This window comes from Melospiza georgiana, chromosome 16 (genome assembly GCF_028018845.1).
Source record: "Melospiza georgiana isolate bMelGeo1 chromosome 16, bMelGeo1.pri, whole genome shotgun sequence".
Lineage (NCBI taxonomy): Eukaryota > Metazoa > Chordata > Aves > Passeriformes > Passerellidae > Melospiza > Melospiza georgiana.
This window is the reverse complement of record NC_080445.1, coordinates 14,351,621-14,378,596: the sequence shown is the minus strand read 5'-3', so window position 1 is coordinate 14,378,596 and position 26,976 is coordinate 14,351,621. Positions and strand designations below refer to the sequence as shown.

The following is a 26,976-nucleotide window of genomic DNA, read 5'->3' as shown; positions in this document are numbered from 1 at the left end:
ATCACTGTCCTTCAAAGCACATCAAAAAAACCCAAAAAACCCCAATCCCACCCCTTTGCTTCTTGCTGTTGCCTTGTTTCATGCTATTTATTCCATTTGGGATCAAGTGGCTGGCAGTTGCCCATTTGATTGTTCTCATGATGTTTTCTCCCCCAAAGCAGCATCCTGCTGGCTGCAGTAATTGCTGAGGAGCAGTGCCTGTGCTTGCAAGGCTGTGATTTTCTGAAATTGGACACACTGCACAGCACTTACAGCTAATTCCAGAGCATATCAATAAACAATGGCCACTGTGCTCATTATCCTCACCACAGTAACTTCTTATTTTACAGCTGGATACCTTTACTTGAATATTGATGCAAACTACCAAATCTGCACTGAAATCACTGCTAAGTTATTAAATCATGCTGCTTTTCCTTCAAGCATTGCAAATTACCAGAAATTAAATCATTTTAGTGTAATATTATCTGTCCAGGTATCAGCTCTGGATTTTTTTCTGGGAGCAGGAACAAAAATCCCACCTTTGGAGATCAGTGGAACCAGGGTGTATTTTTTGTGGCTGGACAGTTTTAAAGGAAACTAATTTAGTTGACTGAAACCCATGTTTATGAAATAGAAATGTTGAAATGAAAGGCAAGTGGGGTTTTAAATGCCAATATATCCTCTCTCAGGCTGATATTTGGAGTGTTTTCTGTGCAGCAGAGGCAATCACAGCAGTGGGGAGATGGGCCCAGCACAATTTACAGACTTGTTCTGCTGATTACCTTTTCATAATAAAAATACAAGAGCTGCTTTAAACCTCAGTTTGGAGCTTCTGCAAGCTGCCAGCTTGGCCTCAATTGGGGCACATGGATTGCTGAATAATAATAAATAAGTCTGTTGTGAGAATTCTAATAATCCTCATGTAAACCCATATAAATCTCATAAGCCAGCTCCATTCAGTAGCTTCTGTACTCCATGTACAAGCACATGGCAATTTATGGTTGATTATTTTCATTGCTTTATGCTGATCCTGAGAAAAATCTGTTTTTTTTCATAAGGAATGTTCCTTGTCTCTTCAAAATTGATTGTAGTTGTCTGTGCAGTGATACACAAATGAGACTGTGGCTTCTTTAGGGCAATAAGTCTTTTTGCACGGGGTTAAATGAAACTTTCTGAGTTATCACTTTTTATGAATACTTTTTAAGAATTTAAGAATATTTTGGTGAGAGCTGGGCACACTGGGTGTAGAGTGAGGGGTGGGTATGGAGCACTGCTTAGGACAGGTCACACTGGGCTGGTGTTTCATTTAATCCTGATAGAAAGCCTGTACTCAGCTTCTCTTTGTCTTGTATATTTGAAAACTTTCTTAGTGTTTAATTTAATCCTGATAAAAAGCCTGTACTCAGCTTCTCTTTGTCTTGTATATTTGGATAATTTCTTAGCACTGTCCTCTGGTTCTGTGTCCTTGGGATTTAGGCTCAGCACAATTCAGCTCAGCTGATAATTCAGATTGTACATGGGCAGAGCTTGGTGGTAGCAGCCCTTGGGCTGGACTGGAGCAGTAGATTTGGTTTTGGGGAGTGGAAAAGGTGCTTGATGTCATTTCAAGAGGGAGCAGGAGGTTTGGAGGCAGGAATTTGGATATTGCTGAACTTGCAGCTGTCACTTCTCTGAGCCCCTGGCAGGAGTTCAGGGCAGTGATGCTCTGAGCTCTGTGCTCCAGGATTGCAGCCAGGCTGGTGAAGGAAAAGCCAAACTCTTGCCATGGGTCTATAACAGGATTTATTTCAAAGTCACAACTCAGCAGGAAAAGTGCTGTACTGTGGTTGTTGGGAATTGTTCCCTGTGAGGGTGGGCAGGCCCTGGCACAGGATGCCCAGAGCAGCTGTGGCTGCCCCTGGATCCCTGGCAGTGCCCAAGGCCAGGCTGGGCAGGGCTGGGAGCAGCCTGGGACACTGAGAGGTGTCCCTGCCATGGCAGGGGTGGCACTGGGTGGGCTTTGAGGTCTTTTCCAAGCCAGGCCATTCCATGACTTGCTGGGGGTTCAGGTGATAAATTTCTCTTTTCATTTGGCTGGAAAGGCAATCCAGGCTTTTTAAAGGCCCAGGGAAGATTTGTTCCTCCTGTCCATCCCACCCTGCTCTCTGGCAGTGGGAAGCTGCAGCTCCCTGCTCAGCTGGAACCTCATGCTCAGCAAATCCCACACAGGAGCAGGAAGCACAAATGGATATGGAATGGGAAAGCTTTGGCCAAGAAATCCCTGCAGCATCCTCAGCTTGTCCCAGTGCTGCTGCCTAACAGGAATGACACAGCCTGAAAGGGAGAAATTGCAGCTAAAAATAAAATAAATAACCAAGAAGGAAGGAAAAAACCCCACAAAATAAGAATGAGGGCATTATAGTAGCAGTAAGAGCCATCACAGATATGATAAATTCATTCTTTAATATACTGAGCACAAACTTGAATTCTTTCTGGAATCTCCACATGGCTCCTCCCAAGGAGTTTGCCCATGCAGGGCTGAACAAAACCTGAGTTTCCTAAATGCCAGGCAAACAGAAGCAGCATCCAGCTCACACAGCAGTGAGTGATTCCCTCACTTGCCAAAGAAGAAAGTGCAAATAGAAATTGTAGCTAACTCTGCTGGAGCCTTGTAATCTTACCAGGCTGGCAGATACTCCCCTTGCCATTATTATTTTCTCATTAACTTAATATTGCAGTGAAAAAGAAGATGGGGAAATGTCAAATATTTGTATATTGTCTGATAATTAAATACTGCAAAGATGTGTCAGCTCATTACTAATCCTAATTAAAGTAGTTATTTCCATTTTCAGCTTGGACATGTGTGTAATTAAATGTACCTGGGAAAGAATTGCCTATTTTCTCTAAATAATCAGCAGCAAATGTTGCTGTGCTGGGTCCTCCCATGGGGTCCTGTTGGGTTCCCTGCACTGGGAACTATGCTTTGGATGGGGAGAAGGAAACAAAGGCAGATGATGAAAATATCTGAAGAAGCTCCTGTTCTTTGGAAGCTTCCCTGTCTCTCCAGCATCTTGGGTTTGGCTGGAGCTGCATTCCTGTATCTGGAAATGTGGAACTGTGCTTATCTAGAATTAAATGAAAGGCAGATGCTCCCAGGAGATGAGTTTTGACATTGCTGGTGTCAGGGTAAAACCTGGATAATAAACACACATTTCCCAATTGCTTCTCAAAGAGTTTTATCTTTGAATCATTTGCTGAAGTAGCAGCAGCTCCTCATGCCCAGAGGGGATGTTTAAACAGCCTGGGATTGTCCCAAGGCTCCTGTTTCCTGTGGGTGCTGCCTTGGCTCCCCCTTGCTGAAGGATTTCTCCTGGGGATGTGGAGATTGGCCATTTCCCTGTGCAGGAATTCTCAATTCCTCTCGGGCTTGAGCAAAGGTAGAACTGCTGCTGTCTCCTGTATCCACCTGGGCTGGGGTTGCTGTGGGTGGTTTTAACCAGCTGCCTCTGTTTTTCACCAGGTAATGATGACTCTGACATAGAAATCCAGGAGGATGAAGGCTCTGACAGCGAGGGGGATTTGCAGATCACGAGGCACCACGTCAGCACAGAACCTCTGCTGCCAGGTATCCTCACCCCTCCTGAGCTGCCCTGAGCCACAGGCATGGGCTGCACTTACCTGAGTGGCTGCAAATGTGACAAGCCCCTGTCACCCTTCAGGGTATTGGCACTGCTCAGCTCTCAGGAGCTGCAGGAGGATTAAAGCCCTGTGGGAACAACAAATTGAGGATTATTTACTGGGAAAAACAATGGTTGTGTGGGGAAAATCCTGCCTTGGTATTGCCCTCCACATTCCTGAAGCAGTTCTGTGCAAAGCCTTAGGGAGGCAATCCCATTTCTCTTTGTAAAACATTTATTTCCCTGTAGCTCTTGCACCTGTTTCAGCTGGGAGACCTTCAGTGAGTCACTAAAGCCACCTGCACTGCCTTGGCACAGGTGTGGCATACCTGAGCTGCTGCTCCAGGGAGGGATTCTGTCCTTCTGTCCTGCTTCCTGGGCAGTGCAACTGCAGCCTCTGCTCACAGGAATTGCTGGGTGAGGGTCTGTGGCAAAAGAAATGCTCTGCTCAGTCTGGAGTGGAGCAAAACCCAGCCAGGAAATCAGAATAGTTCTGTTTGTTAGCAGTGAGGGATTGTGAGCTGTGAGCACAAACCTCTCTGGGCCCTGCAGGAGGTGCCTGTGTGGGGTTTCTTGTGCCACCACTCCTCTGGAAGCTGTTCCTTAGATAAACTGCAGACATCTGGGGTCTTGTGAGTGCAATTCTGCTTTCCCCTCTCTGACTGACACCAGGGACAGAAGCTGACATTCTCAAATCAATGTAATTTAAGCATTTTTATCCTCTCTTTTTCTTGAAAATTGAAGTCTTGTTAAGTTCTAGGAACACTGATATTCTCTAAGGAATACTTTACATTGGCATTTCTCAAGGAAAGGTTTGTACACAGGTTTTAGAGCTTTGGAAGTGACCCTGTACCTGACTGTGATGCTTCATCTCAGAGAACACCATAACCTGAGTCCCTGCTGCTCTTAATAGCAGTTTTGGAGTTTTACTCTAAAAGTTATAGATTTTGCTGCCAGTAGATTCTTTTTTTCTAGGAAGACCTTTGTTATCATTAATTACCCTTAATGGAAACTCAGTTCATCAGACTTTAAGACCTGAGATAAATGTCAGAAGCAGTAGCAGCTTCTTTAGAAAACCAGGGTTGAATGTTTGCTATTAAACACTCCACAAATCTGCTGGTATTCAGCAATTTGCATTTAAGATGCACTTAATGATCAAGGCAGCATAACAAGAACATTATTTCTGTTAATTATTGCTTTTTAAATTGACTCAATTTAAGATATTTCAATCACTTGCTTTTGAAGCTTTGTGTTTTCTTACATGGTGATGCTGCTGAGCCACGTTTGCTCTCAAGCTGAGGAGAAGGAGCCCACTGTGCTCAGTCCCTGTGCCTCCTGGGGTGCACTTTTATATCTGTTTTACATTCCAATTTCCATCTTTTACCTCTCTAATTCCCAAGTTATCAGTGCTGGGAGATAAGGCTTCCTCCCTCTCTCTGTGGTGGGCAGATACTCCAGTGTGTGTTGCCATTATAGAGGCAAGATTCTCAGGGAGAGATAATCCCTCTTTTTAGGCCACTTGGGATAATTGAGAAAAATCAGCACACTCACCATCAAGAGCCCTTTCATCAGCTCTGTCTACATGCAGCAAAACTCAAACTAAATGCAGGTTTGACAATATTGCTCCTGGATTTATTCTTTCAGCCAATTAAAACACTTGAATTATAGGATTTGGTTTCCCCTGGAGCAGCAGAGAGGGAGCTGGGGGAGATTTGTGGGGTGCAGAGAGAAAAATCAACCCCTTCCCCAGGTGCAGAGAGAAAATCAACCCCTTCCCCACACACAGAGAGGAACAGGCAGGAGCAGCTGAAGAGGGAAACTGGAAATGGGCTCTGGAGCTGTGACCTCAGTGCTGCTGGGACAGCAAACTTGGCAAAACCTGGATTAGGGAAGCAGGAAGGGCTCTGGTCCAGGAGGGAGCAGGGAGGGGACAGCTCCTGGCTGGGGGAGGCTGCAGCTGCTTTATTTGTCACAGTGTCACACTGACAGGAAAATCCCCTCCTTAAGGGGGGTGTTGTAATAAACCCATGTGTCACTGATCATTTGATTTTGTAGATTAGAGATTACACTGATTTATCACAGGATCACACATTGCTTTGGGTGGGAAGGAGCTTAAAGTTCATCTCATCCCACCCTGCCATGGCAGGGACACCTCCCACTGTCCCAGCTGCTCCCAGCCCTGCCCAGCCTGGCCTTGGGCACTGCCAGGGATCCAGGGGCAGCCACAGCTGCTCTGGGCACCCTGTGCCAGGGCCTGCCCACCTTCACAGGGAACAATTCCTCATTCCCAATATCCCACCCAGCCCTGCCCTCTGGCACTGGGAGCCATTCCCTGTGTCCTGTCCCTCCATCCCTTGTCCCCAGTCCCTCTGCAGCTCTCCTGGAGCCCCTTCAGGCCCTGGCAGGGGCTCTGAGGTGTCCCTGGAGCTTCTCCTCTCCAGGTGAGCACCCCCAGCTCTGCCAGCCTGGCTCCAACCTTTGGGGCATCTCTGTGGCCTCCTCTGGCCTCACTCCAACAGCTCCAGGTCCTTCCTCTGCTGGGGATGCCAGAGCTGGAGGCACTCTGATCTCTACATTTTTGTTTTAGCATTGTCAACATGAATAAAATTTCACATCCATTTTTATTCTGTCTGGCAATAGATCTGTGAGGCTGTGACAAATACAATGGACTTCCCTGAATTTGTGGTGCCACTTGCAGTAAGATTCTTGTTTTGTCAGAGTGCCAAAGGAAAAGAAATTCTTTAACCATTTGCAGAGTGGAGAACCCTCTTGCCTGAATGAGTTGTTTGCAGGATGGTGCTTCATGTGCAGCTGGGGTGGATATGAACAAAAATGGTCCTGAAATGCATTGTAGTATCCAGCCTGGTCTGTCCCCAGCCCTGGCTGGAAGAAAATGCCTGGGGAAGCACCTGGAGCTTCTCTCAGCTTCCCTGGGGCTCTCAGGCTGTTCCAGCCCCATCACTTGTGGCTGGCACAGATTTAAGCTAACCCTCAGGACACTGATTTTCTCCTAAGAACCTGTCCAGTCTCTCCTTGAACTAAATAGACTTTAGTCACCCACACCATCAGAAGTGACAGATTTTGAGGTGATGTTCTGATTCCATGTGCAGATCCATCTTTTCAAGTCAGTTGGATCAGAGTTCTGAAATGCATTGTGGCATCATGAGGACCTTTCCCCTCCCAGAGGTGGCAGCCTGGGACACATTGTGCTGTGACAAGGCAGTGCTGCTGAATGAAGCTGAAACAGTCCCTCCCTTTGGAGCTGTGCCTGGAAATCACCTTTTATTCCACACTGCCAGGGTGTTTCAGTTCCTGTGAACCATTCCTCCCCGTGCTGGAGCTCGTTTCCTTTCATAACATTGGTGTTAAGGGCTGGCTTTGTCCTGGCCAGACCTCAGAAACCATTGCAGTACTGAGACAGGAACAACTCCAGCCCCATTTGATCTTTACTGTGAGAAGACAGCTTTATAAAACCCTGGTTTTTTTAGCAGACAGTCAGCCCAGAGTCACACAGTGAGAGCAGCTCTCCTGGAGCCCTTTCCTGGGCAGAGCTGGCCCAGAGGGTCAGGGTTAATGATGATGGCAGAGGGCACTGCTGCTGAGTGCCTGTGGCACCCTCCATGCTGGGGAAAGGCTGCAGAGCCTGGATTATCCCTCATTCTTTTCAGTCCTGTAGGGAAAAGGAGAGTTTTGATGTGCAAATCTTCTCAGGTGAGCCTCCACAGTCCTGATTCCAATCCTTCCTTACCAGGAAGGTGCTGTTGGCATTGGGAATTGTCACTCTGCTTGTGGAATTTCTCTCTCCAGCTTGTGGCCATGTTCAGATTTCTGCTATGGGATTTCTAGAATGTTTTCCTTCCCTCTCAGCCTCCCCAGGTGTGCCCCATCCCAACATCAGAATGAAGAAGGAGGAGAGGCTGTAGGTCTGAAATGTGGGAGCAGCTCCCTCACCTCCTGGCAGATTTCCTTTTCATGGAGGTGTAAGAAATAAACCAAAGTGTGCTCCCCATGCAGCAGCTGGGCTGTGCTTCATCCTGTGCTTCCAGGATTTTGGCAATGCCTGGAAGATGCTGCTGGGATCAGGGTCCTGCTCTAAGGGAGGGGATTGCTCTGCTCTGCCCTCATCTCAGCTCTGGGACAGGTGTGGGTGCCACAATATCAGAAGGATCTGATGCTGTTGGAGTGTCCAGAGCAGGGACCTGGGCATGGGGAAGGGTCTGAGGAGCAGCTGAGGGCACTTGGATTGTTCAGCTGGAGGAGGAGACTGAGGGCAGAGCTCAGGGGGGGCTGCAGCTCCTCCCCAGGGGCAGGGACAGGGAATGGCTGGAGCTGGGCAGGGCAGGGCCAGGCTGGATTTTGGGAAAGGTTCTTCCCCCAGAGGGTGCTGGCACTGCCCAGGCTCCCCAGGGAATGGGCACAGCACCGAGGCTGCCACAGCTCCAGGAGAGCTTGGACAGTGCCCAGGCACAGGGTGGGGGTGTTGGGGGGTCTGTGCAGGACCAGGGGTGGGACTGGGTGATCCCTGGGGGTCCCTCCCCACTCAGGAAATTCCATCACTCTGTGACTGAGAGCACAGTGCACGCAGAGCCACAGTTCAGAAGGATCAGGCAGAAGATTCATCCCATTTTTCTGTGTGGAAGGGAATGTGATGCAGAGGGAGGAGAGTTGTCCTCTGCAAGTTCATGCTTTGAATTCACATGAAGCACTGGAGACTGACTGCAGATCTCCAGACTGGGAGCAAAATGTGCCCAAACCCACCTGCCCCCCTCCCAGGCTCTCAGCTTGTGTGTCACTCCTTGCTGTGAGGGTTAACCTGTACCCACTGCTGCCTGAGGAGCTGGGAATCATCCCTGCCCTGTGCCTCCATCCTGGGCAGCTGCACAGCTTGGGGAAATGGGGAGCACCACACAGAGGGAAAATGGCAACAGCTCACAGCTCCACATCAGGGCTGCACGTTGCCTTCTGCTCTCTGAGGTGCCTACAAACCATGGCCATGCACAGGGAGGGAGATTTGACTCCACAGGTGCAGTGAGTCACAGCCTGTTCATTACCAGCATCCTCCTGATCACTGCTGTGTGCAGCCTGTCCCAGCTGGAGTCACATTTGTTGGAAGGAGGCACCACAGGCCCTCTCCTCCTGGCAGCTGTGTGAGCCCAGCTGAACTGAGCCCAGGAAACCAAATGACAACATCCAGCTGTCCCTGTGCCATGCAGGGCACTCCTCTGTTTGCTGCCTGCCCCAGCACACTCAGGAACACCCCAGGGCCATCCCCACACAGGCAAATGTGGGATTTATGGGCTGGGGGTGACAACAATGCTCCATGGAAAATCTGATTTATCTTCTCCTTACAGTTTAGTGCTCAGGTGAAGTCCCAGCCCTTCTGCATCTTGGGAGTGTCTCAGGGTTTGCTGCAGCCTCTCTTGATGACTGGGAGAGCCTCAGGGTTTGCTGCAGCTCCTCTCCATCCTGGGGTCTGCCCTGGGAGTGTCCCAGGGTTTGCTGCAGCCCTTCTCCATGCTGGGGTCTCTCTTGGGAGAGTCCCAGGGTTTGCTGCAGGACCTGACCCAGTTGCTGGTTCAGAGAGCTGCTCCTGGCTGAGACAATGCAGGATCCAAGTGCAGGCAGTAGCAGATGCTGGAGTTCCCCCAGGTGTGAGCAGGTTTGTGTCCATGGCATGTGTGCACTGCTGCCACTGAGGGGGGAGCAGCACCCTGCACTCCTCCTGGGAGCATTCTCTCCATGGCATTTTGAACTGTCCCATTCCATCAGCTTTCCTTATCTGACATCTTGATTCTCTTTTCTATTCAGAGTCTCTCTCAGTTTTGTCTTCTTTTAGCAGCTCCCTGCAGCTTTCTCTTTTTTGAGGTAGTAATTCCCAATTTTGCACTTCATGTTGAGCCTTCTACAGAGTAAAATTGCAGTTAAACTCAAGGGTCATTTGTAGGCTGGGCAAAAATGGGGTTCTGTTGTCATCTAAGGATGTCAGGTGTAATCACCCCCAAATTTATATCATTTAGTGTTGCACAAATTAGAGCAAAAGTCTCCAAAGCCTGAAGACAGATGTATCCAGAAATCTTTTAATTCCATCTCCACTTCCTGTGTTACCAGCAACTGCTGCATAGAGGCCTCTGCTTTTCATATAAAGACATAAAATCCTTTTAGTGATCTGCCTTGATACAACAGGGGGTTTTTTTTTGGTGAGCTGTGGATGAGTTAGGAGCTTTTTCCCACCACTAACTCAGCTCAAACTGCGTGGGACAAAGGGGACCTGTCATCTTTTGTGCTTTGGGAAGTAGAAAAAACAGAGATTTGCCAGGGTATATTTTAAAGCTGCCTTGTTTCCATGCTAAAAACAGCACAGATTGGATTGTTCTGGATTGGAACAATCCATATTTGGCATGGAGGAAGCTGGTGATGGCAGGAAATGAACAATTGGTGTGATGGGATGGACACAGCAGGGCTGGAAACAGGATCCAGTGTGGAGTGGGTTCTGTGGCTGCAGCAGCAGGGCTGAGTCACCCAGGCAGCCCCCAGGAGCTTCTCCCTGCTCCCAGCTCTGCCCTCCCCATTCCCAGCACTCCCTCCCCAGCAAGGGACACCTGCCAGCATTCCCCATGGCCTCAGGGTAGCTAAAAGCAGGGACGCTGTGTGCTCCCATCAGGAAATTCTTGAGGTTTGCCTGGGTTTCCTGTGAGATTCAATCCATCCTGCAATATCAGAAAGGGTCTGAGCTCTCTAAAGGAAAAAGGGTTCATTCACCACATGGAAAAAAACAAGCTTTTGTTCTCTGTGTACCAAAGCAGAGGAAGAAATGTGTCAGTTCATGGATTTTTTTGGGTTGGAAGGACTTCTCAAGATGATCTAGAGCAGCCTCTCTGATCTAACAGAAGGTTTGAGCTGCTTGTCCAGGACCACATCCAGTTTGGGCTTGAGTATCTCCATGGATGGAGACTCCTAAACTTCTCCTAGCAGCCTTGTCCCAGTGTTTGGCTGCCCCCACATAATAAAAGGTTTGTGGGTTAGATAGAATTTCCTGTTTCTTAATGTGCCCATTGCCTCTTGTTCTGCCAGAGCCATCAGGCTGGAATGAGGTAGCTTTGGAAATAGCAGAAATAGTCCCTGACTGGAACTAAAATGATAGAATCAGTAATGCTGGAGAAAAACTCCAAGATCATTGAGTCCAATGTTAATTACTGTCAGCCTTACCCCTCCTACCCTCTCCTGAGCAATGAGGCTTAACAAGGAGGGTGATGCATGGATTGGGATCTCATCTTCTCACTGAGGGATGAACCCTGAGCTTTGCCCTTCCTCCTCCCTCCCTGTGACCATGAGCTGGTTTGATGGGGATTCTCTTTGTTCTTGTGACACCAGCCAGGTTTGATGGGATTCTCTTTGTTCTTGTGACACCAGCCAGGTTTGAGGGGGATTCTCCTTGCTCCTGGGACCATGATCCAGGTTTGATGGGATTCTCTTTGTTCTTGTGATACCAGCCAGGTTTGAGGGGGATTCTCTTTGCTCCTGGGACACCAGCCAGGTTTGATGGGATTCTCTTTGTTCTTGTGACACCAGCCAGGTTTGAGGGGGGTTCTCTTTGCTCCTGGAACAACCAGCCAGGTTTGAGGGGGATTCTCTTTGCTCCTGGAACAACCAGCCAGGTGTGATGGGGATTCTTATTGCTCCTGTACCACCAGCCAGGTTTGATGGGGATTCTCTTTGTTCCTGTGACACCAGCCAGGTTTGATGGGATTCTCTTTGCTCCTGTTGCCATGATCCAGGTTTGAGGGGGCTCTCATTGCTCCTGGGACCATGATCCAGGTTTGATGGGGATTCTCTTTGTTCCTGTGACACCAGCCAGGTTTGAGGGGGCTCTCATTGCTCCTGGGACCATGATCCAGGTTTGATGGGGATTCTCTTTGCTCCTGGAACAACCAGCCAGGTGTGATGGGGATTCTTATTGCTCCTGTACCACCAGCCAGGTTTGATGGGATTCTCTTTGCTCCTGTGACACCAGCCAGGTTTGAGGGGGATTCTCTTTGCTCCTGTACCACCAGCCAGTTTTGAGGGGGATTCTCATTGCTCCTGTGACCATGATCCAGGTTTGATGGGATTGTCTTTGCTCCTGTGACACCAGCCAGGTTTGATGGGATTCTCTCTGCTCCTGCAGGAAGAGTTGGCACACGGATCGTGGGATCAATGCAAGGTGGAGACACAGAGGAGGATGTGAGTAACCAGCTCATGTGTCTGCAGAGCTTCTCTGACAGGGCTTTACATGCCAGCTGGAGAGACACCTTTTTACCTGCTGAATCCTCACACCCCAGGCCTGCTTTTCCCCTCCTTTCCAATGGCTGACTCCTTTCCTTGGCATAGGCATATATTTCCTTATTTTTCCTTTGTTCTTGGAGTCTGTGTGCTCCATGTGCTTTCACCCCATCCTGCAGTGCAGAACTAGTGGCACACAGGCTGCAGGAATGCTCTGGTGAGCTGTGGGGCAGATTTTTGGGAAGAGGGACCAGTGCAGTTAAATATATGGACCTAATTCCCTTTCACTGCTCTAAAGTCACTCCTTGGAGCCCTGTGCTGGCAGCATCAGTGCCCTGGAGGATGGGGCAGGGCTGAGAGCAGGACTGTGAGCTGTGCCCTTGGGATTCCTGCTGCCCCAGGGCTCCTGGCCTTGCCCTTGGTTCTGGTTTCCATGTGAATGGGCTCACACAGCTTTTAAAAAGGCACAGGAGGCACTTGCTCTGTGTTTGTGCCCAGCCTTTGGCACCCATGGGCAGCCTGTCTGTGCCTCTGGGCACACCTGAGTGGCCACATCTGCACCAGAGCCAGCTGCTGGGATGTGCTTGGCATTTGCAGTTAGCTCTCCCCACCATCCCAAAAAGCTGCTGCCATGCCAGGGGCAGTGGGGCTGTTCTCTCCAGTGATGATGGAACATTGTTTTGGAGAGGGCTAGGAACTAGTACAGCTGTGGTCACTATGGGATTGTGTTTGAGCCTGTGCTGCTGTTGATTCCCAGTGTGGGTGGAACCTTTCTGTCTCAATCCAGCAGACACCCCTCAGGGAGAGGAGTTCAGACATTTCTGGGAATCCCAGAACAGTTTGAGGTGGAAGGGACCTTAAAACCCATCTTGTTCCACCCAGAGACCCATTCCACTAGACCAGGTTGCTCCAAGCCCCATCCAGCCTGACTTAAAACAATTCAGGGGTGGGGCAGCCACAGCTTTTGGGGCACCCTCACCTTGTGTCTTGGAGAGAACTTGCAGCCCTTGCTCTGCTCTCTGCTCCTGCCAGAATGGGTTGTTGCCTCCTGCACATCCTGACCCATTTCTGGGAAGGGCAGAGTGCTCTGCTGTGGGTGAAGATGTCACTGTAGTCCCAGTGCTGCCTGATTGTCCTTGGCCACGTTAGTGACAGGTTTGGATGGTCACCCTCTGTGATTTCTGTTCCCTTCAGACTCCCTGCTGGCAGCTCTGTCCCTGCTGGCACAGCCCCAGCACGTCAGGGATGGAAAGCCAAGGCCTTCAGCCTGTGACTTCCCTCAGCTGCAGCCTCTGCAGTTGTCTCATTGCTCTGCCCTCTGCCTGCAGCTTCTCAGAGCTCAGGGATCTCTGCAGGCTCTGCTGGTGTGTCCCAGCCCAGGGATTGAGGCTGCTTTGAGCCCCCTCCAGGAGCTCATGGAGTGAGGAAGAGCCAGTGCTGTGTGCCCAGCCCCTGTCTGGTGTGATACCTGAGCTGTGCCTGCCTTTGCTGCCTTCTCCCCTGCTCCAGCCTGGGTACTTTCTGGTCTCTTTTATGTTCTTGTACTTTTTTTTCCTGCTCTGCCTCTGGTGTTCCTCCACTCTGGCTCTCCAGGGGACCCCAGCCCCGGCACGGCCCGGCCGGCGCAAGGCTCAGGTGGGTTCCTCTCCTGGATTCCTCTCCTGGGATTCATTCTCTTCCACTCCCCTCCACTCTGTGGGCTCACAGCAGCTGTCACCTCAATGTTAAACAGCCCAGAGCCAGCAGAAGTCAGGGAATTTGTGTTCCTGAGCCCCGTGGGTGGGGAAGGAGGTTTGCAATCCATTGGGAGTGCAGGGGAACAACAACACTGCCATCCCTCATGTGGGGCTGGCAAAGGGCAGAGCTGAGCTGGTCATGGATTCCTGTTCCCTGTCCTGCAGGACGACTCAGGGGATAGTGAGATTGACCTGGATGAAGATGAAGATGAGGAGGAGGAGGATGATCTGGAAGATGACAGCATGGAAATCACCCCAGGCAAATCCAGTCTCCGAGCCAGGAAGCCAGAGCCACTGGAGCAAAGTGATAATGACTTCTGACCCTTCAGGAGCAGGAGGCCTCTTGAAGCACCAATTTTGGAGAGGCCAGGAGCTAATACCCTGCTGTCTGAGAAGTGTGTGTCAGTGTGAACTCAGGAGTTGGTAAATAATGTTCATTAAACCTGAAAATTAAACTTGGATTGCCAGGTTTGTGAATCTCAAAGCATGAGCAGTTTATCCATAATGAGAATCACAGTAATGTGCACTTATTTCCATAATTGCACTAAACTGGCTCTTGTGCACTCCAGTGCCAGAAGCCTCACTCCAGTGAGCATCATGTGCCTGATTTCCCTGCATTTTATTATGTCCAAATAGATTTCTTTGGCTTAATAAAACTGGATGAAAAGCTGCTCTGGGAATGCATCTCAATCAGTTTTAAATCTGGCTTAAATCTATTTATCCTAAACATATCCTTTACTTAATCAAGGGCTTGTCTGCACAAAGAGCAGCACCAGGGAGACTGAAGGAGTGGAGTTAAAACTGGAGAAATCTCCAGGGAGACCTTGCAGGGCCTGAAGGGGCTCCAGGAGAGCTGGAGAGGGACTGGGGACAAGGGATGGAGGGACAGGACACAGGGAATGGCTCCCACTGCCAGAGGGCAGGGATGGATGGGATATTGGGAATTGAGAATTGTTCCCTGTGAGGGTGGGCAGGCCCTGGCACAGGGTGCCCAGAGCAGCTGTGGCTGCCCCTGGATCCCTGGCAGTGCCCAAGGCCAGGCTGGGCAGGGCTGGGAGCAGCCTGGGACAGTGGGAGGTGTCCCTGCCATGGCAGGGCTGGGAATGAATGAGCTCTGAGATTTCTTCCAACCCAACCATTCTGTGATCATCTGACCCCTGAAAGCAGGGCTGCAGTTTGAGTCACAGTTTTCTATTTCGTGTAGATGAAAAAGTGACTCCACAGCTGGTGTGCACAGAGGCAGAGCCTCTCTCTCCAGGCAGCAGTGCCACCTAGCCTCCAGCACAGCCAGCAGGCAGGTGGCAGAGCCCTGCTGGTGCCAGGCAGCAGCCCCTGTGCCAGAGAACTGAGCTCTCAGCCCGGGCAGAGGAGCACAGCCCATCCCAAATGTCCTGCAGTGCAAGAGCAAGGCTGCACAAGGCATCTTCTCATCCAGAAATGAATTTATTCCCAAGCATTTACATCTCCAGAGCTCAGCCCAGTGTCTGTGGATCAGCCCCAGGTCCCTGCATAGCCACTGGCTTCCCTGAGTGTGGCAGTGTCCTTACAGGGGACAGAGGCTTCAGGGGACTCTGAGGGTTCACAGTTTGGCTGCTGGGTCACCTGCAAACCTGGCACCTCTGGGAGTCCCTGGGTCCCTGCCACACAGACAAAGGCACCACCTCTGCTCTCCTGGTCAAAAGGTGACCTGCAAGGGACAGACCCTGCAGCTGGGACACCGGGAGGATGTGTCCCAAGGTCACAGAACACCGTGAGAGCAGCAGGAGCTCCAAGAGCTCCAGCCTGAAGCTGAGAGGCAGCAGTTTGAGCTGAGGCAGTCCTGGTGTAGCACCAAGGTGTACTGGAGACATCCCACCCTCAGGCAGTGCAGTTCCTCTTACATTCCCCTGCTTACTCCTCCATTTTCCTGAGGACTCTTTATTTTCCAAGATGGTTCCACTCCTATGCCTTGGGTTACCTCTTCTTGTTAGAGAACAGCTCTGCCAAACACTGCAGGTGTGTCTGGCCAGCACCAGCCTGTTAGTGAGGGCACAGCACCAGCCAGGACCTGCTGGAGTGCCAGGTGCACAGCATCACTCCCATCTGAGCAAGGCAGCAGCAAATCTCTTGTGTCTAGCTGGGATTTCAGAGTACCCTGCTGGACTGGGCTGGTTTTAGCCAGGGGTGACAAGGCACAGGAGGAGTTGCTGCCACCAGCAGATAAATCCCCCACAAAAACAAGGTCTGGCTGTGGCATCTGCCCCTCCTCACTCCTATTTGCATTTCCCCCATTCCCTGAAGCTCCCCCAGGGCCTGGATGAACAGACACGGGCACACACATCCCTCAGCTTTCAACGCGAGTCTTGACCCTCCTGCACTCCTGATCCAACACCCTCGGTCCTCCTGGGCTGTTCCAGGAGCTCAGGAGCTGTCCTTGCTCCAGTTCTCATCCCTGAGATGGGCACTCTGCAGTCACCCAGGGCAGGGGCACCCCAGTCCCCTCTCTGCAGCCGGGTCCCTCACACGTCCACGACGCAGTCGGGCGCGTTGCTCCGGATGGTGTCCGCGATCATCCTGGCTCCCGAGTGCCCGATGAGGTTCCCCTGCAGGCTGGGGGGAGAGAGAGAGAGAGCTCAGGCTGGGCAAGAGGCACAGCAGGATCCTTGGGGACAGTAGATGGTGCCCAGCTTTGCACCAGCATCTGGCGTCACCTTGTCTTGTAAAGATTCTCTAAGCCTTCTGATGTTGACATTCTTGTCATGAAGTTTCTCACACATTTTCTGTAAATAACTTATTGGTTTGCATTCTTTTATGGAGGAGGAGAAATTTGATGGATTGTTGGTTTGTCCAGTGTCATTGGAGAGGTGGGACTGTCATCCTCCAATCCACTGGCACTTTTGGGAATCTATAAATGTTGGAGTCAGAAAAGAAACTTCCCTTTTTCATCTTGAGAACAGCAGTGCGTGCACGTTGTGTTGTTTCGTGTCCTCTGGTGACAGTCTGGCATCACCTGTGCCCACCCCACCCTGTGCAGGAGGACCCTGCTGGTTGAGAGCCCTGAGGCAGCCAAGGGAGGAGCTGGACACAGCCCGGGGCAGCTGGAGGGGCTGAGCCCCTTCTCCCCTGGCTTTGGAGAGGATTTCTCTTTTGAGGTGGTTCTTTGGCCCAGAGGCATCCCTGGAGGGGAGCTGAGGGTTCCGGAGCTGTGTGGAGATGGTGGTTTCACACCGGGAGGAGCACAGGATGCCCCTGCCCTGTGGGGCAGCCAGGAGAGGGCAGGGCTGGCAGGGAGAAGGTTCCTGCATGGTTCCATGGTCTCCCCATCCCTGCCTTTCCTGCAGCAGCCACTTACTTGACATAGGTGAGGCCGTGGTTGCCCCTGAGGGCCGTGGCGATGCAGATGGCTCCGTCCATGCCCAGGGCGTTTTCCTGCAGGCTGCGGGAGGCAGGAGGGTCAGACAGCGCCAGCACGTGTGGAGGGAATGCACTGAGCCACCTGCTCAGGGTTTGTCCTTCTGGGAGCCCTGGCTTGGCCATCCCCGCTGTTCCCAAGGGAAGGCCTGCCCGGGCTGTTCCGGGGCTGCGATACTCACTTGAGCCTGCAGAGGCTGCGGTTCACCTTGAGCGCGTTGGCCACGGCCTTGGCCCCGGCTGGGCCCAGGGAGTTCCCCCGGAGGCTGCAAACAGGGGAAGGGTGAGGAAGGAAGGACAGCCCGCAGGCTGCAAACAAGGGAAAGGTGAGGAGGGACAGCCCGCAGGCTGCAAACACAGGAGCGGTGAGGAGGGACAGCCCGCAGGCATCAAACAAGGGAAAGGTGAGGAGGGACAGAGGACAGCCGGCAGGATCAAACAAGGGAAAGGTGAGGAAGGACAGAGGACAGCCCGCAGGATGCAAACAGGAGCGCTGAGGAAGGACAGCCTGACAGCCCCGGGGGCACAGATGAGAGGAGATGGAGAAGTGACACCCAGGGACAGCTCTGGGAGATCACAGAGGGCAGGAGCAGAGCTGAGCCAAGGGCTCTCAGACACCCAGGGACCCGTGGCACAGCCCTGGGTGCTTGGTGGCCCCACTTACTCCAGGACCTGCAGGCTCTTGTTGACCATCAAGGCTTCTGCCAGGGCTTGGGCACCGGCCGTGCCAACTGAAGCCGCCTGCAGGCTGCAAGGGAACACAGGGACCTTCAGCACTGTCCTGAGTGGCCATGGTGTGTTAATGAGGGTAACTGGGCTGTGACAGCAGGTACAGCTGCAGCCTGGGTACTCACTGCAGATCTGCCAGCGTGGTGTTCACCTTCAGTGCAGCCGAGAGGGCAGCCATGCCCTCGTCTCCGATGGTGTTCTCCTGCAGGCTGGGACAGAAGGGCTGGGTGTGCCCATGGTCTGGAACCAGGGCAGGGACAGGAACAGGGCCAGCACAGGCCCTGCTCTCCCAGCATCCCCAAATGGCTTGGGACAGCTCCTGGAGCATTTAGAGCATCCCCAGCCAGGGGACACAGCAGATTTGCAGGGCCTAAAGGGACTCCAGGAGAGCTGCAGAGGGACTTGGGACAAGGATCTGCAGAGATTCATTCCAAGATGTGGCTGAATGAATATATGGTCCAAAGGGAGAATGATAAAGACAGAAGTTCCTCACAGCTGGAGGAGGGACCAAAGCTGCTTTCAGCATCTCAGAGCACTTGGGGAAACAAACCAGGCACAAGGACAAGGGTTTGTAGCACAAGTGAGAATGGCTTCCCACTGCCAGAGGGCAGGGTTAGATGGGATATTGGCAAGAATGAGGTGGAGAGGCCCTGGCACAGGGTGCCCAGAGCAGCTGTGGCTGCCCCTGGATCCCTGGCAGTGCCCAAGGCCAGGCTGGGCAGGGCTGGGAGCAGCCTGGGACAGTGGGAGGTGTCCCTGCCATGGCAGAGGTGGCACTGGATGGGCTATCAGTAGGACCCAGGACCACCTGTGTCCCCACTTACTCGAGGCTGACCAGGCTGCTGTTGGACTGTAGTGCTTGTGCCAGGGCCATGGCTGTTTTGGCCTGGATGAAGTTCCACTGCAAGCTGCAAGCAGGAGAAAATGAGAGGTGAAGCCTTGGGCTGTGAGCGTGCCCTGATCCAGCCAGGCTCCACAGCCATCCACATCCACCCAGGGATGTGCAGGACCCCGTGGGCCCATCCAGGATGTCACAGCACAGCTCCCAGGGTGCCATGGCCAGGAGCAGTGTCCCTGCCCGTGTCCATGCCGGGGTTTTAGGGCCCAGGGACACTCACTGGAGGGAGGTGAGAGCCCGGTTCTCTCCGATGGCCGAGGCGATGGCCTGGCCCCCATCGTCATACAGCAGGTTGGCCGCCAGGCTGCAGGGACACAGGGCTCAGGTGACACAGGAGAAACTGAGGACAGCTCCAGGGACAGCATGGGGTGGTCTGGGTGCCCTCCTGGGGCCCCCATGGGACTTACTCCAGCTTCCTGAGGGTGCTGTTGCTGCGCAGGGCGCGGGCGATGGCCGGGCCCCCCTCCCCGCCGATGGAGTTCTCCCTGAGGCTGGGGACAGACACAGGGCTGGGGAGGGGCAGCCAGGGCAGGGCAGGGTCAGCTGCTCCCCCTGAGCCCCTTCCCCTCCTGCTGTGGGCTGAGGCCATGGACTGAGCAGAGCAGTTTGTCTGAGACCACCCCCATCAGCTCCAGCAGCTCCATTCCCTGTGGGCCCATCAGGGCTCTTTGCCAGCCTCCCATCCCTGCTGCCATCCTGTCATTCCAAGATGGGGCTGAATGAATATTGTCCCAAAGGAAGAAAGATAAAGACACAGAGAAGTTCCTCACAGCTGGAGGAGGAACCAAAGCTGCTTTCAAGCATCTCAGAGATGGAAATAACCAGGCACAAGCTCTGAGAAGCTCCCAGGTCCCAGCCCAGCCTTTGGCCAGGGTGGCTGCAGGGGCTGTCACTCACTTGAGGCTGAGGAGTCCCCTGTTGGAGCAGAGAGCTGCTGTCAGCGCTGTCACCCCTGCACTGCTGATGGAGTTGCTCTGGAGACTGAGACAAACAGGGGAGGTGTGAGGATGGGCCAGTCCTGGCATCACAGCTGGGCTGCAGGGCCATGGCTGGGGTGGACAGTGCCCATTTCACCAAGAAAAGGGCATCTCCCAGCCACAGGGAGCAGGGAAACCAAGGCAGAAGGAGCAGCCCTGGGAGCATCCAGGGTGGGATTAGCCGTTCCTGCTGGCCACAGCAGCCCCAGCCCCAGCAAGCACAGGGGACAGGGCTTGCAGCACCCTTGTCCCCACTTGTGTCACCATGGCTGCTGGCTCAGCTGGGCACGTGGCTCCCACGGGTTTGGGATCCTGGTCACAGGACAGCACCAGGGCACGGCCACTCACCAGCAGGAGCCACCAGCCCTCCTGCCTAGGGGCTGTTCCCATGGGGAGTGAAGGTGGCACCATTCCAGGCTGACTCTGCCAGGCCCCGGCCATTCCCTCCCTCCTCAGCCAATTCCCGTCACTTTTGAGAGAGAAAACACCCAAAGCTCCTGATTTCCTCCAAGCCAGAATAAAAAGTCACCGCTGGGTTTTAGGATTGATTCTGCCAGAGTCCCTCCAGCCTGGCTGCTGCTGGAGCTGCCACATCGTGTCCAGCCTGCACATCCAGGGAATGTGCAGTGACACAGACATGGGGAGGGCCTGAGGGGTGGCAGATTTTGCTGGCAGGAGGAGGCTGGGCTCTGTTATCAAGGAGTCCAGGCATGGAGGGGGAGCTTACTCCAGGCATTGCAGGCTGTGGTTCACCCTCAGAGCTTCAGCCAGGGCAATGGAGCCACTGTCTCCCACTGAGTTGCTTGAGAGTCTGAAACAGAAGAGGAAGGGTCACAGACATCTTTTATGACAAATCCTTTTTTTGGGATTTTTCCTCTTAAGAATCTGAGAGGCCTCAGGAACAAAATGTAAACACTGATTATCTGCTGCTGTGGAATGCAACAGGTGCATCTGTGATTGGTCTCATGTGGTTGTTTCTAATTAATGACCAATCACAGTCAGCTGGCTCAGACCCTCTGTCCGAGCCACAAGCCTTTGTTATCATTCTTTCTTTTTCTATTCTTAGCCAGCCTTCTGATGAAATCCTTTCTTCTATTCATTTAGTATAGTTTTAATATAATATATATCATAAAATAATAAATCAGCCTTCTGAAACACGGAGTCAGATCCTCGTCTCTTCCCTCATCCTCAGACCCCTGTGAACACGGTCACAATGAAGCCTGGAGCTGCCAGCAATGGATTCACCTCCCCCAGGCCCTTCCTGCTGCAGCAGTGAGCATGAACTCGCTGCCACCTCACTCCCCACCTACACACACCTCTCTTCTCAGGGCTGCTTTGAGCTGGAATAGCTTTTAATGTTTCCTCAGGGCCTGCAGCCCTGCTGCTTCCCTCTGCCAGAGGGGAAACAGCTTCTCCTTCCTTCACGTGGCTCCTGCATGCCTGGAGGTGCAGACAGCATCCCCACAGGGCTGCTCCCAAGGCTCTGCTCTCTCCATCCCCACCAGCCCCGCTGGGCAGAGCCAGCACTGTCCCTGCTGCCTGGCACACAGCCCTGCCCCTTTTCTGCCCACAGATGCAGGGGATGTGGCCCTGGCAGTGCCATCCCTGCCCTCACACCGTGCTCACATCAGCTCCCTCAGGCTGCGGTTCTGCTTCAGCGCCTCGGCCATGTTCCGGGCACCCTGGGCTCCCACGGCGTTCTTCTGCAGGCTGCAAAGGCAGGAGGCACCTGAGAATGGCAGAGCCACGTCCCCACGGGTGGCACCCACCCTGCTGGGGGCTGGATGGCGGGGACACCACGTCTGGTCACTCACTGCAGGGTCAGCAGCCGGTGGTTGGTCAGCAGGGCCTCGGCCAGGAAGGCGGCGCCGTCCTCCTTGATGGAGTTGTGCTGGAGGCTGTGGGACACAGAGTGAGGCCAGGCAGGGATGCTCCCACAGCAGGGCCAGGGCCTGTGGCCACCTGCCCTGGGGTTTGCTTGCCCTGGCTTGACAAAGGGGTCTGGCCCCCAAGCATCCCTGACCAGGAGTCTCCTTCCCTCCTCTGTCGCAAGCATCTTTTATGAAAAATCCTTTCCTTAGGGTTTTTCCTCCTGAGAAGCTGGGAGGCCTCAGGAACAAAATGTAAACATTGATTATCTGCTGCTGTGGAATGCAACAGGTGCATCTGGGATTGGCCCATGTTGGATGTTTGTAATTAATGGCCAATCACAGTCAGCTGGCTTGGACACAGAACTGAGCCACAAACCTTTGTTATCATTCCTTTTCTATTCTTAGCTGGCCTTCTGATGGAATCCTTTCTTCTATTCTTTAAGTATAGTTTTAATGTAATATATATCATAAAATAATAAATCAGCCTTCTGAAACATGGAGTCAGATCCTCGTCTCTCCCCTCAACCTGAGACCTCTGTGAACACTGTCACACTCCTCTCCCATGGGATTTTCCTTCTTCCACCAAACAGCACCTGGGAGTTCCCATGCACAGAGAGGACCTCAACCTGGACTGCAGCCCCAGCCCCTCCCTTCACTGCCCCAAGAAGTGAGAACCCCAAATTTCTGCCCCAGATCTGCCCCATTCTCTGGGTCTGTGCCAGCTGCACTCGTGTGTGCCCAGGCTGTCCCCATGTGCTGCCCTTGGAGCTTGGCAAAACCCCAGGGGCACAGAAGATGCCTGGAAGGGGGCCTGCCCTGGGGATCTGCTCAGGAGATGCTCCAGAGGTTGAGACTCACTTCAGGGATTGCAGGATCTGGTTTTTTTTCAGGGCATCAGCCAGGGCCTTGGCTCCGGTGGGGCCGATGGAGTTGCTGCGCAGGCTGGGGCGGGACAGCAGAAAAGCCAAGGTTAGCAAAGCCAGACTGGCACAGGCCCAGCTTAAGCCAGATGTCTCCACATGGCACTGCTGGGGTGGGACATGAGGCCAGCAGCTCGTGGTGGTGGCTTTAGGGGGTGGGATCCAGCCCAGCCACGGGCAGGGAATGGTTCCCACTGGGAATGGGGCTGGACAAGGGGGACACTTACTCCAGCACCATCAGGCTCCTGTTCACCAGCAGAGACCTGGCCAGAGCTTTGGCTCCCTTGTTGCTGATCTGATTTTCTGCCAAGCTGCCCAAAAAAAAGGAAAATTGGGTGTTTTTCCAGAGGAGAAAGAGACTGGCACAGAGCCTGGCACGTCCCAGGAGGCAGCTGGGATGGGTGAGCAGGGAAGAGCCATGGGGAGCATTTGGGTCATGGTAGAAGGAAAGTGATGGATGTTCTCCTGGGGGGCACACCAGGCAAGGACTGCAAGGACACCATTTCTGGACATAAAATTTGTTTGTGTCCCATAAAGGAGCTCGGATGGCAGCATGGGGAACTCTGTGCAGCCTTGAGGAAGAGGAGGAGGTGGGGAAAGTGGGAGCCCATCTGTCTGGGATGAGGCACCTCCCTGCATGGGGGTCAGGAGCCTGTCCCCTCCCCGCAGCAGGTGCTCCATGCAGGGCCTCGAGTGTCCAGGGATCTGCTGTGACCCTGGGAAGTGGTTTGTTAGGATAACCCATGGATTTACTGACATTTTTTAGGAACAGTGAGGAGGCAGCAGTTCCAGGAAGACTGGGCAAGACAATTTTGGGGTAAGGTGACTGTGCCTGGGTGCAGGGGATCGTGTGGGGCTGTCCTTGTCATTGGGCACCCTGGGGAGCCAGGGGGAGACACATTCCTGGGGGACCCTCACCCTGATTTTGCAGTGCCCCCAGCTCCACACTGCATCCCCAGGACATCCCACCCACCTTGGGCCAGGTCCTACCTGAGCCTCTGGATCTGGCAGTCCTTCCCACTCAGCACACTGCCCAGCAGCTCCATCACATCGTCCTTAAACTGGTTATTGTCCAGCCTGCAGGACACACAAGGAAAGAGCAAGAGCAGGGGTTTGGAGAAGAAAGTGGGGAAAGGATCATCCTCCCATGACATCTGCCTGTCCCAGGTTTAGAAACTCAAGGAGAGAAGCAGAACTGAACCAGTGCCACCCCTTCTGCAGGTGGACAACATTTGGTGGACCCAAGTCTCCATTGACACCTGGGGTTGTGAGTCACAGGGGAGAGAGAACTCATTGCAGCCTCCAGTACTTAGAGGGGACTTACAACAGGGAACAGGTTTAAACTAAAAGAGGAGAGAATTAGATTAGAATTTAGGATGAAATTGTTCGCTGTGAGGGTGGGCAGGCCCTGGCACAGGGTGCCCAGAGCAGCTGTGGCCGCCCCTGGATCCCTGGCAGTGCCCAAGGCCAGGTTGGATGGAGCTTGGAGCACCTGGGACAGTGGAAGGTGTCCCTGCCCATGGAACTGATGGGTTTTAAGTTCCCTTCCACCTCAAACCAGTCTGGGATTCCACAGTCACAGCCTGGCACCTCTCCTCACACCTCCCGGTGCAATTCCAGCAGGACTCACCTGAGGCTGTGGCAGAAGAGGAGCTGGGAGAGCAGCCTCTTACACACATTGTAGGTGAGGCAGTTGGACAGGTTCACCTCCTCCAGGCACACATCAGACACCTGCAGGAGGTAAGCCAGGGCAGAGCAGTTGATGGGGGTGAGCATGCCGGCCAGGGTGCCGCTCCTCAGGGCCTCCTCCACGGCCTGGGCGGTGTCGCTGTGCTGCAGCTCCTGCAGGCAGCGCATGGCGTTGACGGCGCGCCAGGACACGGCGTGCTCGGCCTGCAGGCAGCCCTGCAGGGCATCCACGGCCTGGCTGCGCCACCCTTCCTGCTCGTCCTGCAGCAGCAGCCAGCCCGAGAGCAGCCGGTTCACCGGCGGGGACAGCAGCCCCGAGAGGAAGCGCATGAAGACGTCCAGCTGCCCGTCCTGGGCCTGCAGCGCCCTCTGCGCCGCGTTCCTGAAGTGGCTGAGGAAGCCCAGCTTGGGCCAGGACACGCCGCTCTCCACAAAGAGATCGAAGATGGCTCGCTTGGCCGCCGTGTAGTAATAGAGAGCTGCCAGGAACTCCTGGATGGTCAAGTGGGAGAAGTAGTAGGCTGTGGAGGCCGGCAGGTCCTCCTTGAGCAGGAGGCGGGTGCAGAGGCAGCTGTGCAGCAGGGAGAGGTCGATGCCGTGGGCCTTCATGTCCTGCTCGTAGAACACGTGCTTCCTCCGCAGCAGCCCGTAGAAGGCCAGCCTGCCCAGGCTGCCCACCAGCTTCTTGCTGGTGTTCACAGCCTGCTCGATCCTGAGGGCTTCTCTCGGCTTTTCCAGCCAGTCACCACTCAGAGCCATTTTAAAGTAATAGGAGTAGATTTCTGACAGGGTCCTGGGGACCACGGGCGCTTCTTGGGATTGATCGTTGCTGTGTTTGAGGAAATAAGCGATTGAGGAACCAGCAATCCTGCAAAATCCAGGAATGGTGCACAGGACATGGAGCGACCTGTTAGCCCTGATGTGCTGCAGGACTTGGCTGGACAGATCTCTGTTGTCCAGGAACATGTGGTCCAAGAAGTCCTTCATCTCTGCAGCCCCAAAGCCCCGGATCTCCGTCATGCGGTCCACCAGCCCGCTGGGGATCTGCCCGGCCGCCGCCGGCCGCGCCGTCACCCACACGGAGGCCTCCTGCAGCAGGTTCCCCCTTATGATGTTGGTGATCAGGTTGTCCACTTGGATCTCCTTCTTGGGATCGGTGCAAACCGCTGCGTTGGAGAAATCCAAGGGCGTCTTGAACTCATCCAGGCCGTCGAGGATGAGCAGGGTGTGGGTGGCCCCGGCCGGGATGTGGGGGCAGGCCGAGCTCAGGAGGCGCTCAGCAGAGAGCTTCTCGTGCGTGTTGAGCTCCTTAAAGGTGAGGGGCAGCACGAACAGGATGTCCCTGCTGATCTCCCCCTTTGCCCAGCTGCACACAAACAGCTTCACCAGAGTGCTCTTGCCGATGCCGGCCACGCCGACGGTGACGGAGATCCGAGGGGGGATGCTGAGCTTGGAGAGAGGCAGGAACAGCTTCTCCAGGGGGATGCTCTTGGATGTGCTGGGCAGGCCCTTGGTGGTCTCCACCTGCAGGATGTCGTGCTCCTTCTGCTGGATGTCGGTCAGGCCTTCCACCAGCAGCAGGTTGGTGAGGCGCTGCAGGGCTCCTGTCTCCAGGCCATTCCCACAGGAGCTCTGGAGGCTCTCCACGTGCTTCTGCACCATGGGTTCTGCACAGAGGAACGAGACAGGGGTGAGGAGGAAGAGGAGGAAGCACAAAGGCAAATGACAGAACCTGCTTCACTTTTCTGCTGTGCCCATGTTTACATGGTGGTGGGAAGGGTGGCAGGGCTCAGAGGGCACCAACAGGCCTAAAGGGCCCTGGTCAGCCTCACAGTCAGTCCAGGAGCCCATTTAAGCTCAGCCCTGGGCTTTCAGCCTCAGCTAAAGCTGTGTTGTAGGAGTTAGATCTTGGACCTCATCGTTCTGACCTTGCCTGGTGGCCTCTGGGATGTGTCTGAACCTGGTTGCCCTTGCTGGGCCTGATCCTGACCTCTCAATTGAGTTCCCACCTTGGCTTCATCCCTGCCTCATTGCCATGGACTCCCCTGGACTTTCCCTGCTTTCCCTCCTGCCTGGAAGGCTCCAACCTCAGCCCTGAATCTCTCACACCATCATCCCCTGGTTGTCCAGCCTTTACTGGGGGTTTAATTTCACTGTGACACCTGAGCCAGGGGAGCAGGACAGGGCCAGCGGTGGCCACCAGGCTCAGCCAGGAGTGCAGTTCATCAGAGAGTCCATGGCAGCGAGGCAGGGATGAAGCCAAGGTGGGAATCGATCGAGAGGTCAGGGTCAGGCCCAGCTGGAGCCCCCCAGAATGCCCTGCCCAATCCCTCATTGTGATGATGCCATCCCAAAGCCCTGGGAGCTGCTGGCTGAGGGCAGCAGCTACTGAAACTGGAGCCAAGGAGACTGAAGAGCACAACCATGAAATGCTGTTTCCTCCTGGGATCCAAAGCCATGCAGAGAACAAAGCCTGAGCAGGATCGTGTCCCTCCAGAGGCAGCCATTCCCCAGTGCGGCCTTGGACCTGCTCACACCCTGGTGTCCCCCTCACCCATTTCTGACCCCAGCACCCCCCCAGGGTGGCAGATCTGCCCAAGCACCACTCACCTTCCATCAGAGGCCTCCTGTGGCATGGGTGGTGCCAGGGTGAGGGGTGCTGTGGTGGCAGCAGTGTCCCATGGGCTACCCTGTGTACCCTGGCCACTCACGGCCCCACCCGGGGCTCCTCAGCCCCTGTCCATGGCCCTGGGGAGGAAGAGGAGAAGATCAGGAGAGGTGTGGGAGGGAGCCCACTCTGAGCTGGCTGTGGGTCAGCCAGGGGGTCACTCATCAGCCTTTGCCTGGCACAGAGCCCCCTTCAGTGTCAGGG

The 26,976-nt window shown here is 53.8% G+C and overlaps 2 protein-coding genes across 5 annotated transcripts in view; one reads left to right on the top strand and one right to left on the bottom strand.

The window, feature by feature from the left end:
• Positions 1-14,300, top strand: part of CLUAP1 (clusterin associated protein 1) — a 63,502-nt gene extending 49,202 nt beyond the window's left edge. For 2 of the 4 annotated variants that reach the window (XM_058035597.1, XM_058035594.1), the window contains 4 exons: positions 3,479-3,583; positions 11,800-11,855; positions 13,488-13,529; positions 13,796-14,300. In XM_058035597.1, the coding sequence (XP_057891580.1) occupies positions 3,479-3,583; positions 11,800-11,855; positions 13,488-13,529; positions 13,796-13,951 (359 nt within the window). In that variant the 3' untranslated portion in view covers positions 13,952-14,300. The remainder of the gene's footprint in view (positions 1-3,478; positions 3,584-11,799; positions 11,856-13,487; positions 13,530-13,795) is intronic. The other 2 variants (XM_058035598.1, XM_058035595.1) reach the window with 1 other exon arrangement.
• A 1,503-nt stretch (positions 14,301-15,803) lies between these two features.
• Positions 15,804-26,740, bottom strand: NLRC3 (NLR family CARD domain containing 3). Its single transcript, XM_058035839.1, has 17 exons — positions 26,715-26,740; positions 24,046-25,836; positions 23,406-23,492; positions 22,643-22,726; positions 22,354-22,437; positions 21,439-21,522; positions 21,251-21,334; positions 20,352-20,435; positions 19,545-19,628; positions 19,055-19,138; positions 18,868-18,951; positions 18,574-18,657; positions 17,875-17,958; positions 17,685-17,768; positions 17,203-17,286; positions 16,962-17,045; positions 15,804-16,219 (listed from the first exon to the last, which is right to left on the bottom strand). Exons 1-17 carry the CDS (start codon positions 26,738-26,740, stop codon positions 16,129-16,131), a joined length of 3,087 nt encoding a protein of 1,028 aa, XP_057891822.1. The 3' UTR covers positions 15,804-16,128.
• Positions 26,741-26,976: the final 236 nt, after the last annotated feature.

Excerpts from the sequence above, each read along its gene's own strand:
- NLRC3 (XM_058035839.1), bottom strand. The coding sequence starts at position 26,740 with ATGCCACAGGAGGCCTCTGATGGAAG. Across the intron at positions 17,959-18,573 it reads AGCAGCCTGGTCAGCCTCGA|CCTGCAGGAGAACACCATCG; the intron begins GTAAGTGGGGAC and ends CTTCTGTCCCAG. Across the intron at positions 16,220-16,961 it reads CACGGCCTCACCTATGTCAA|CCTGCAGGGGAACCTCATCG; the intron begins GTAAGTGGCTGC and ends CTCTCCCCCCAG.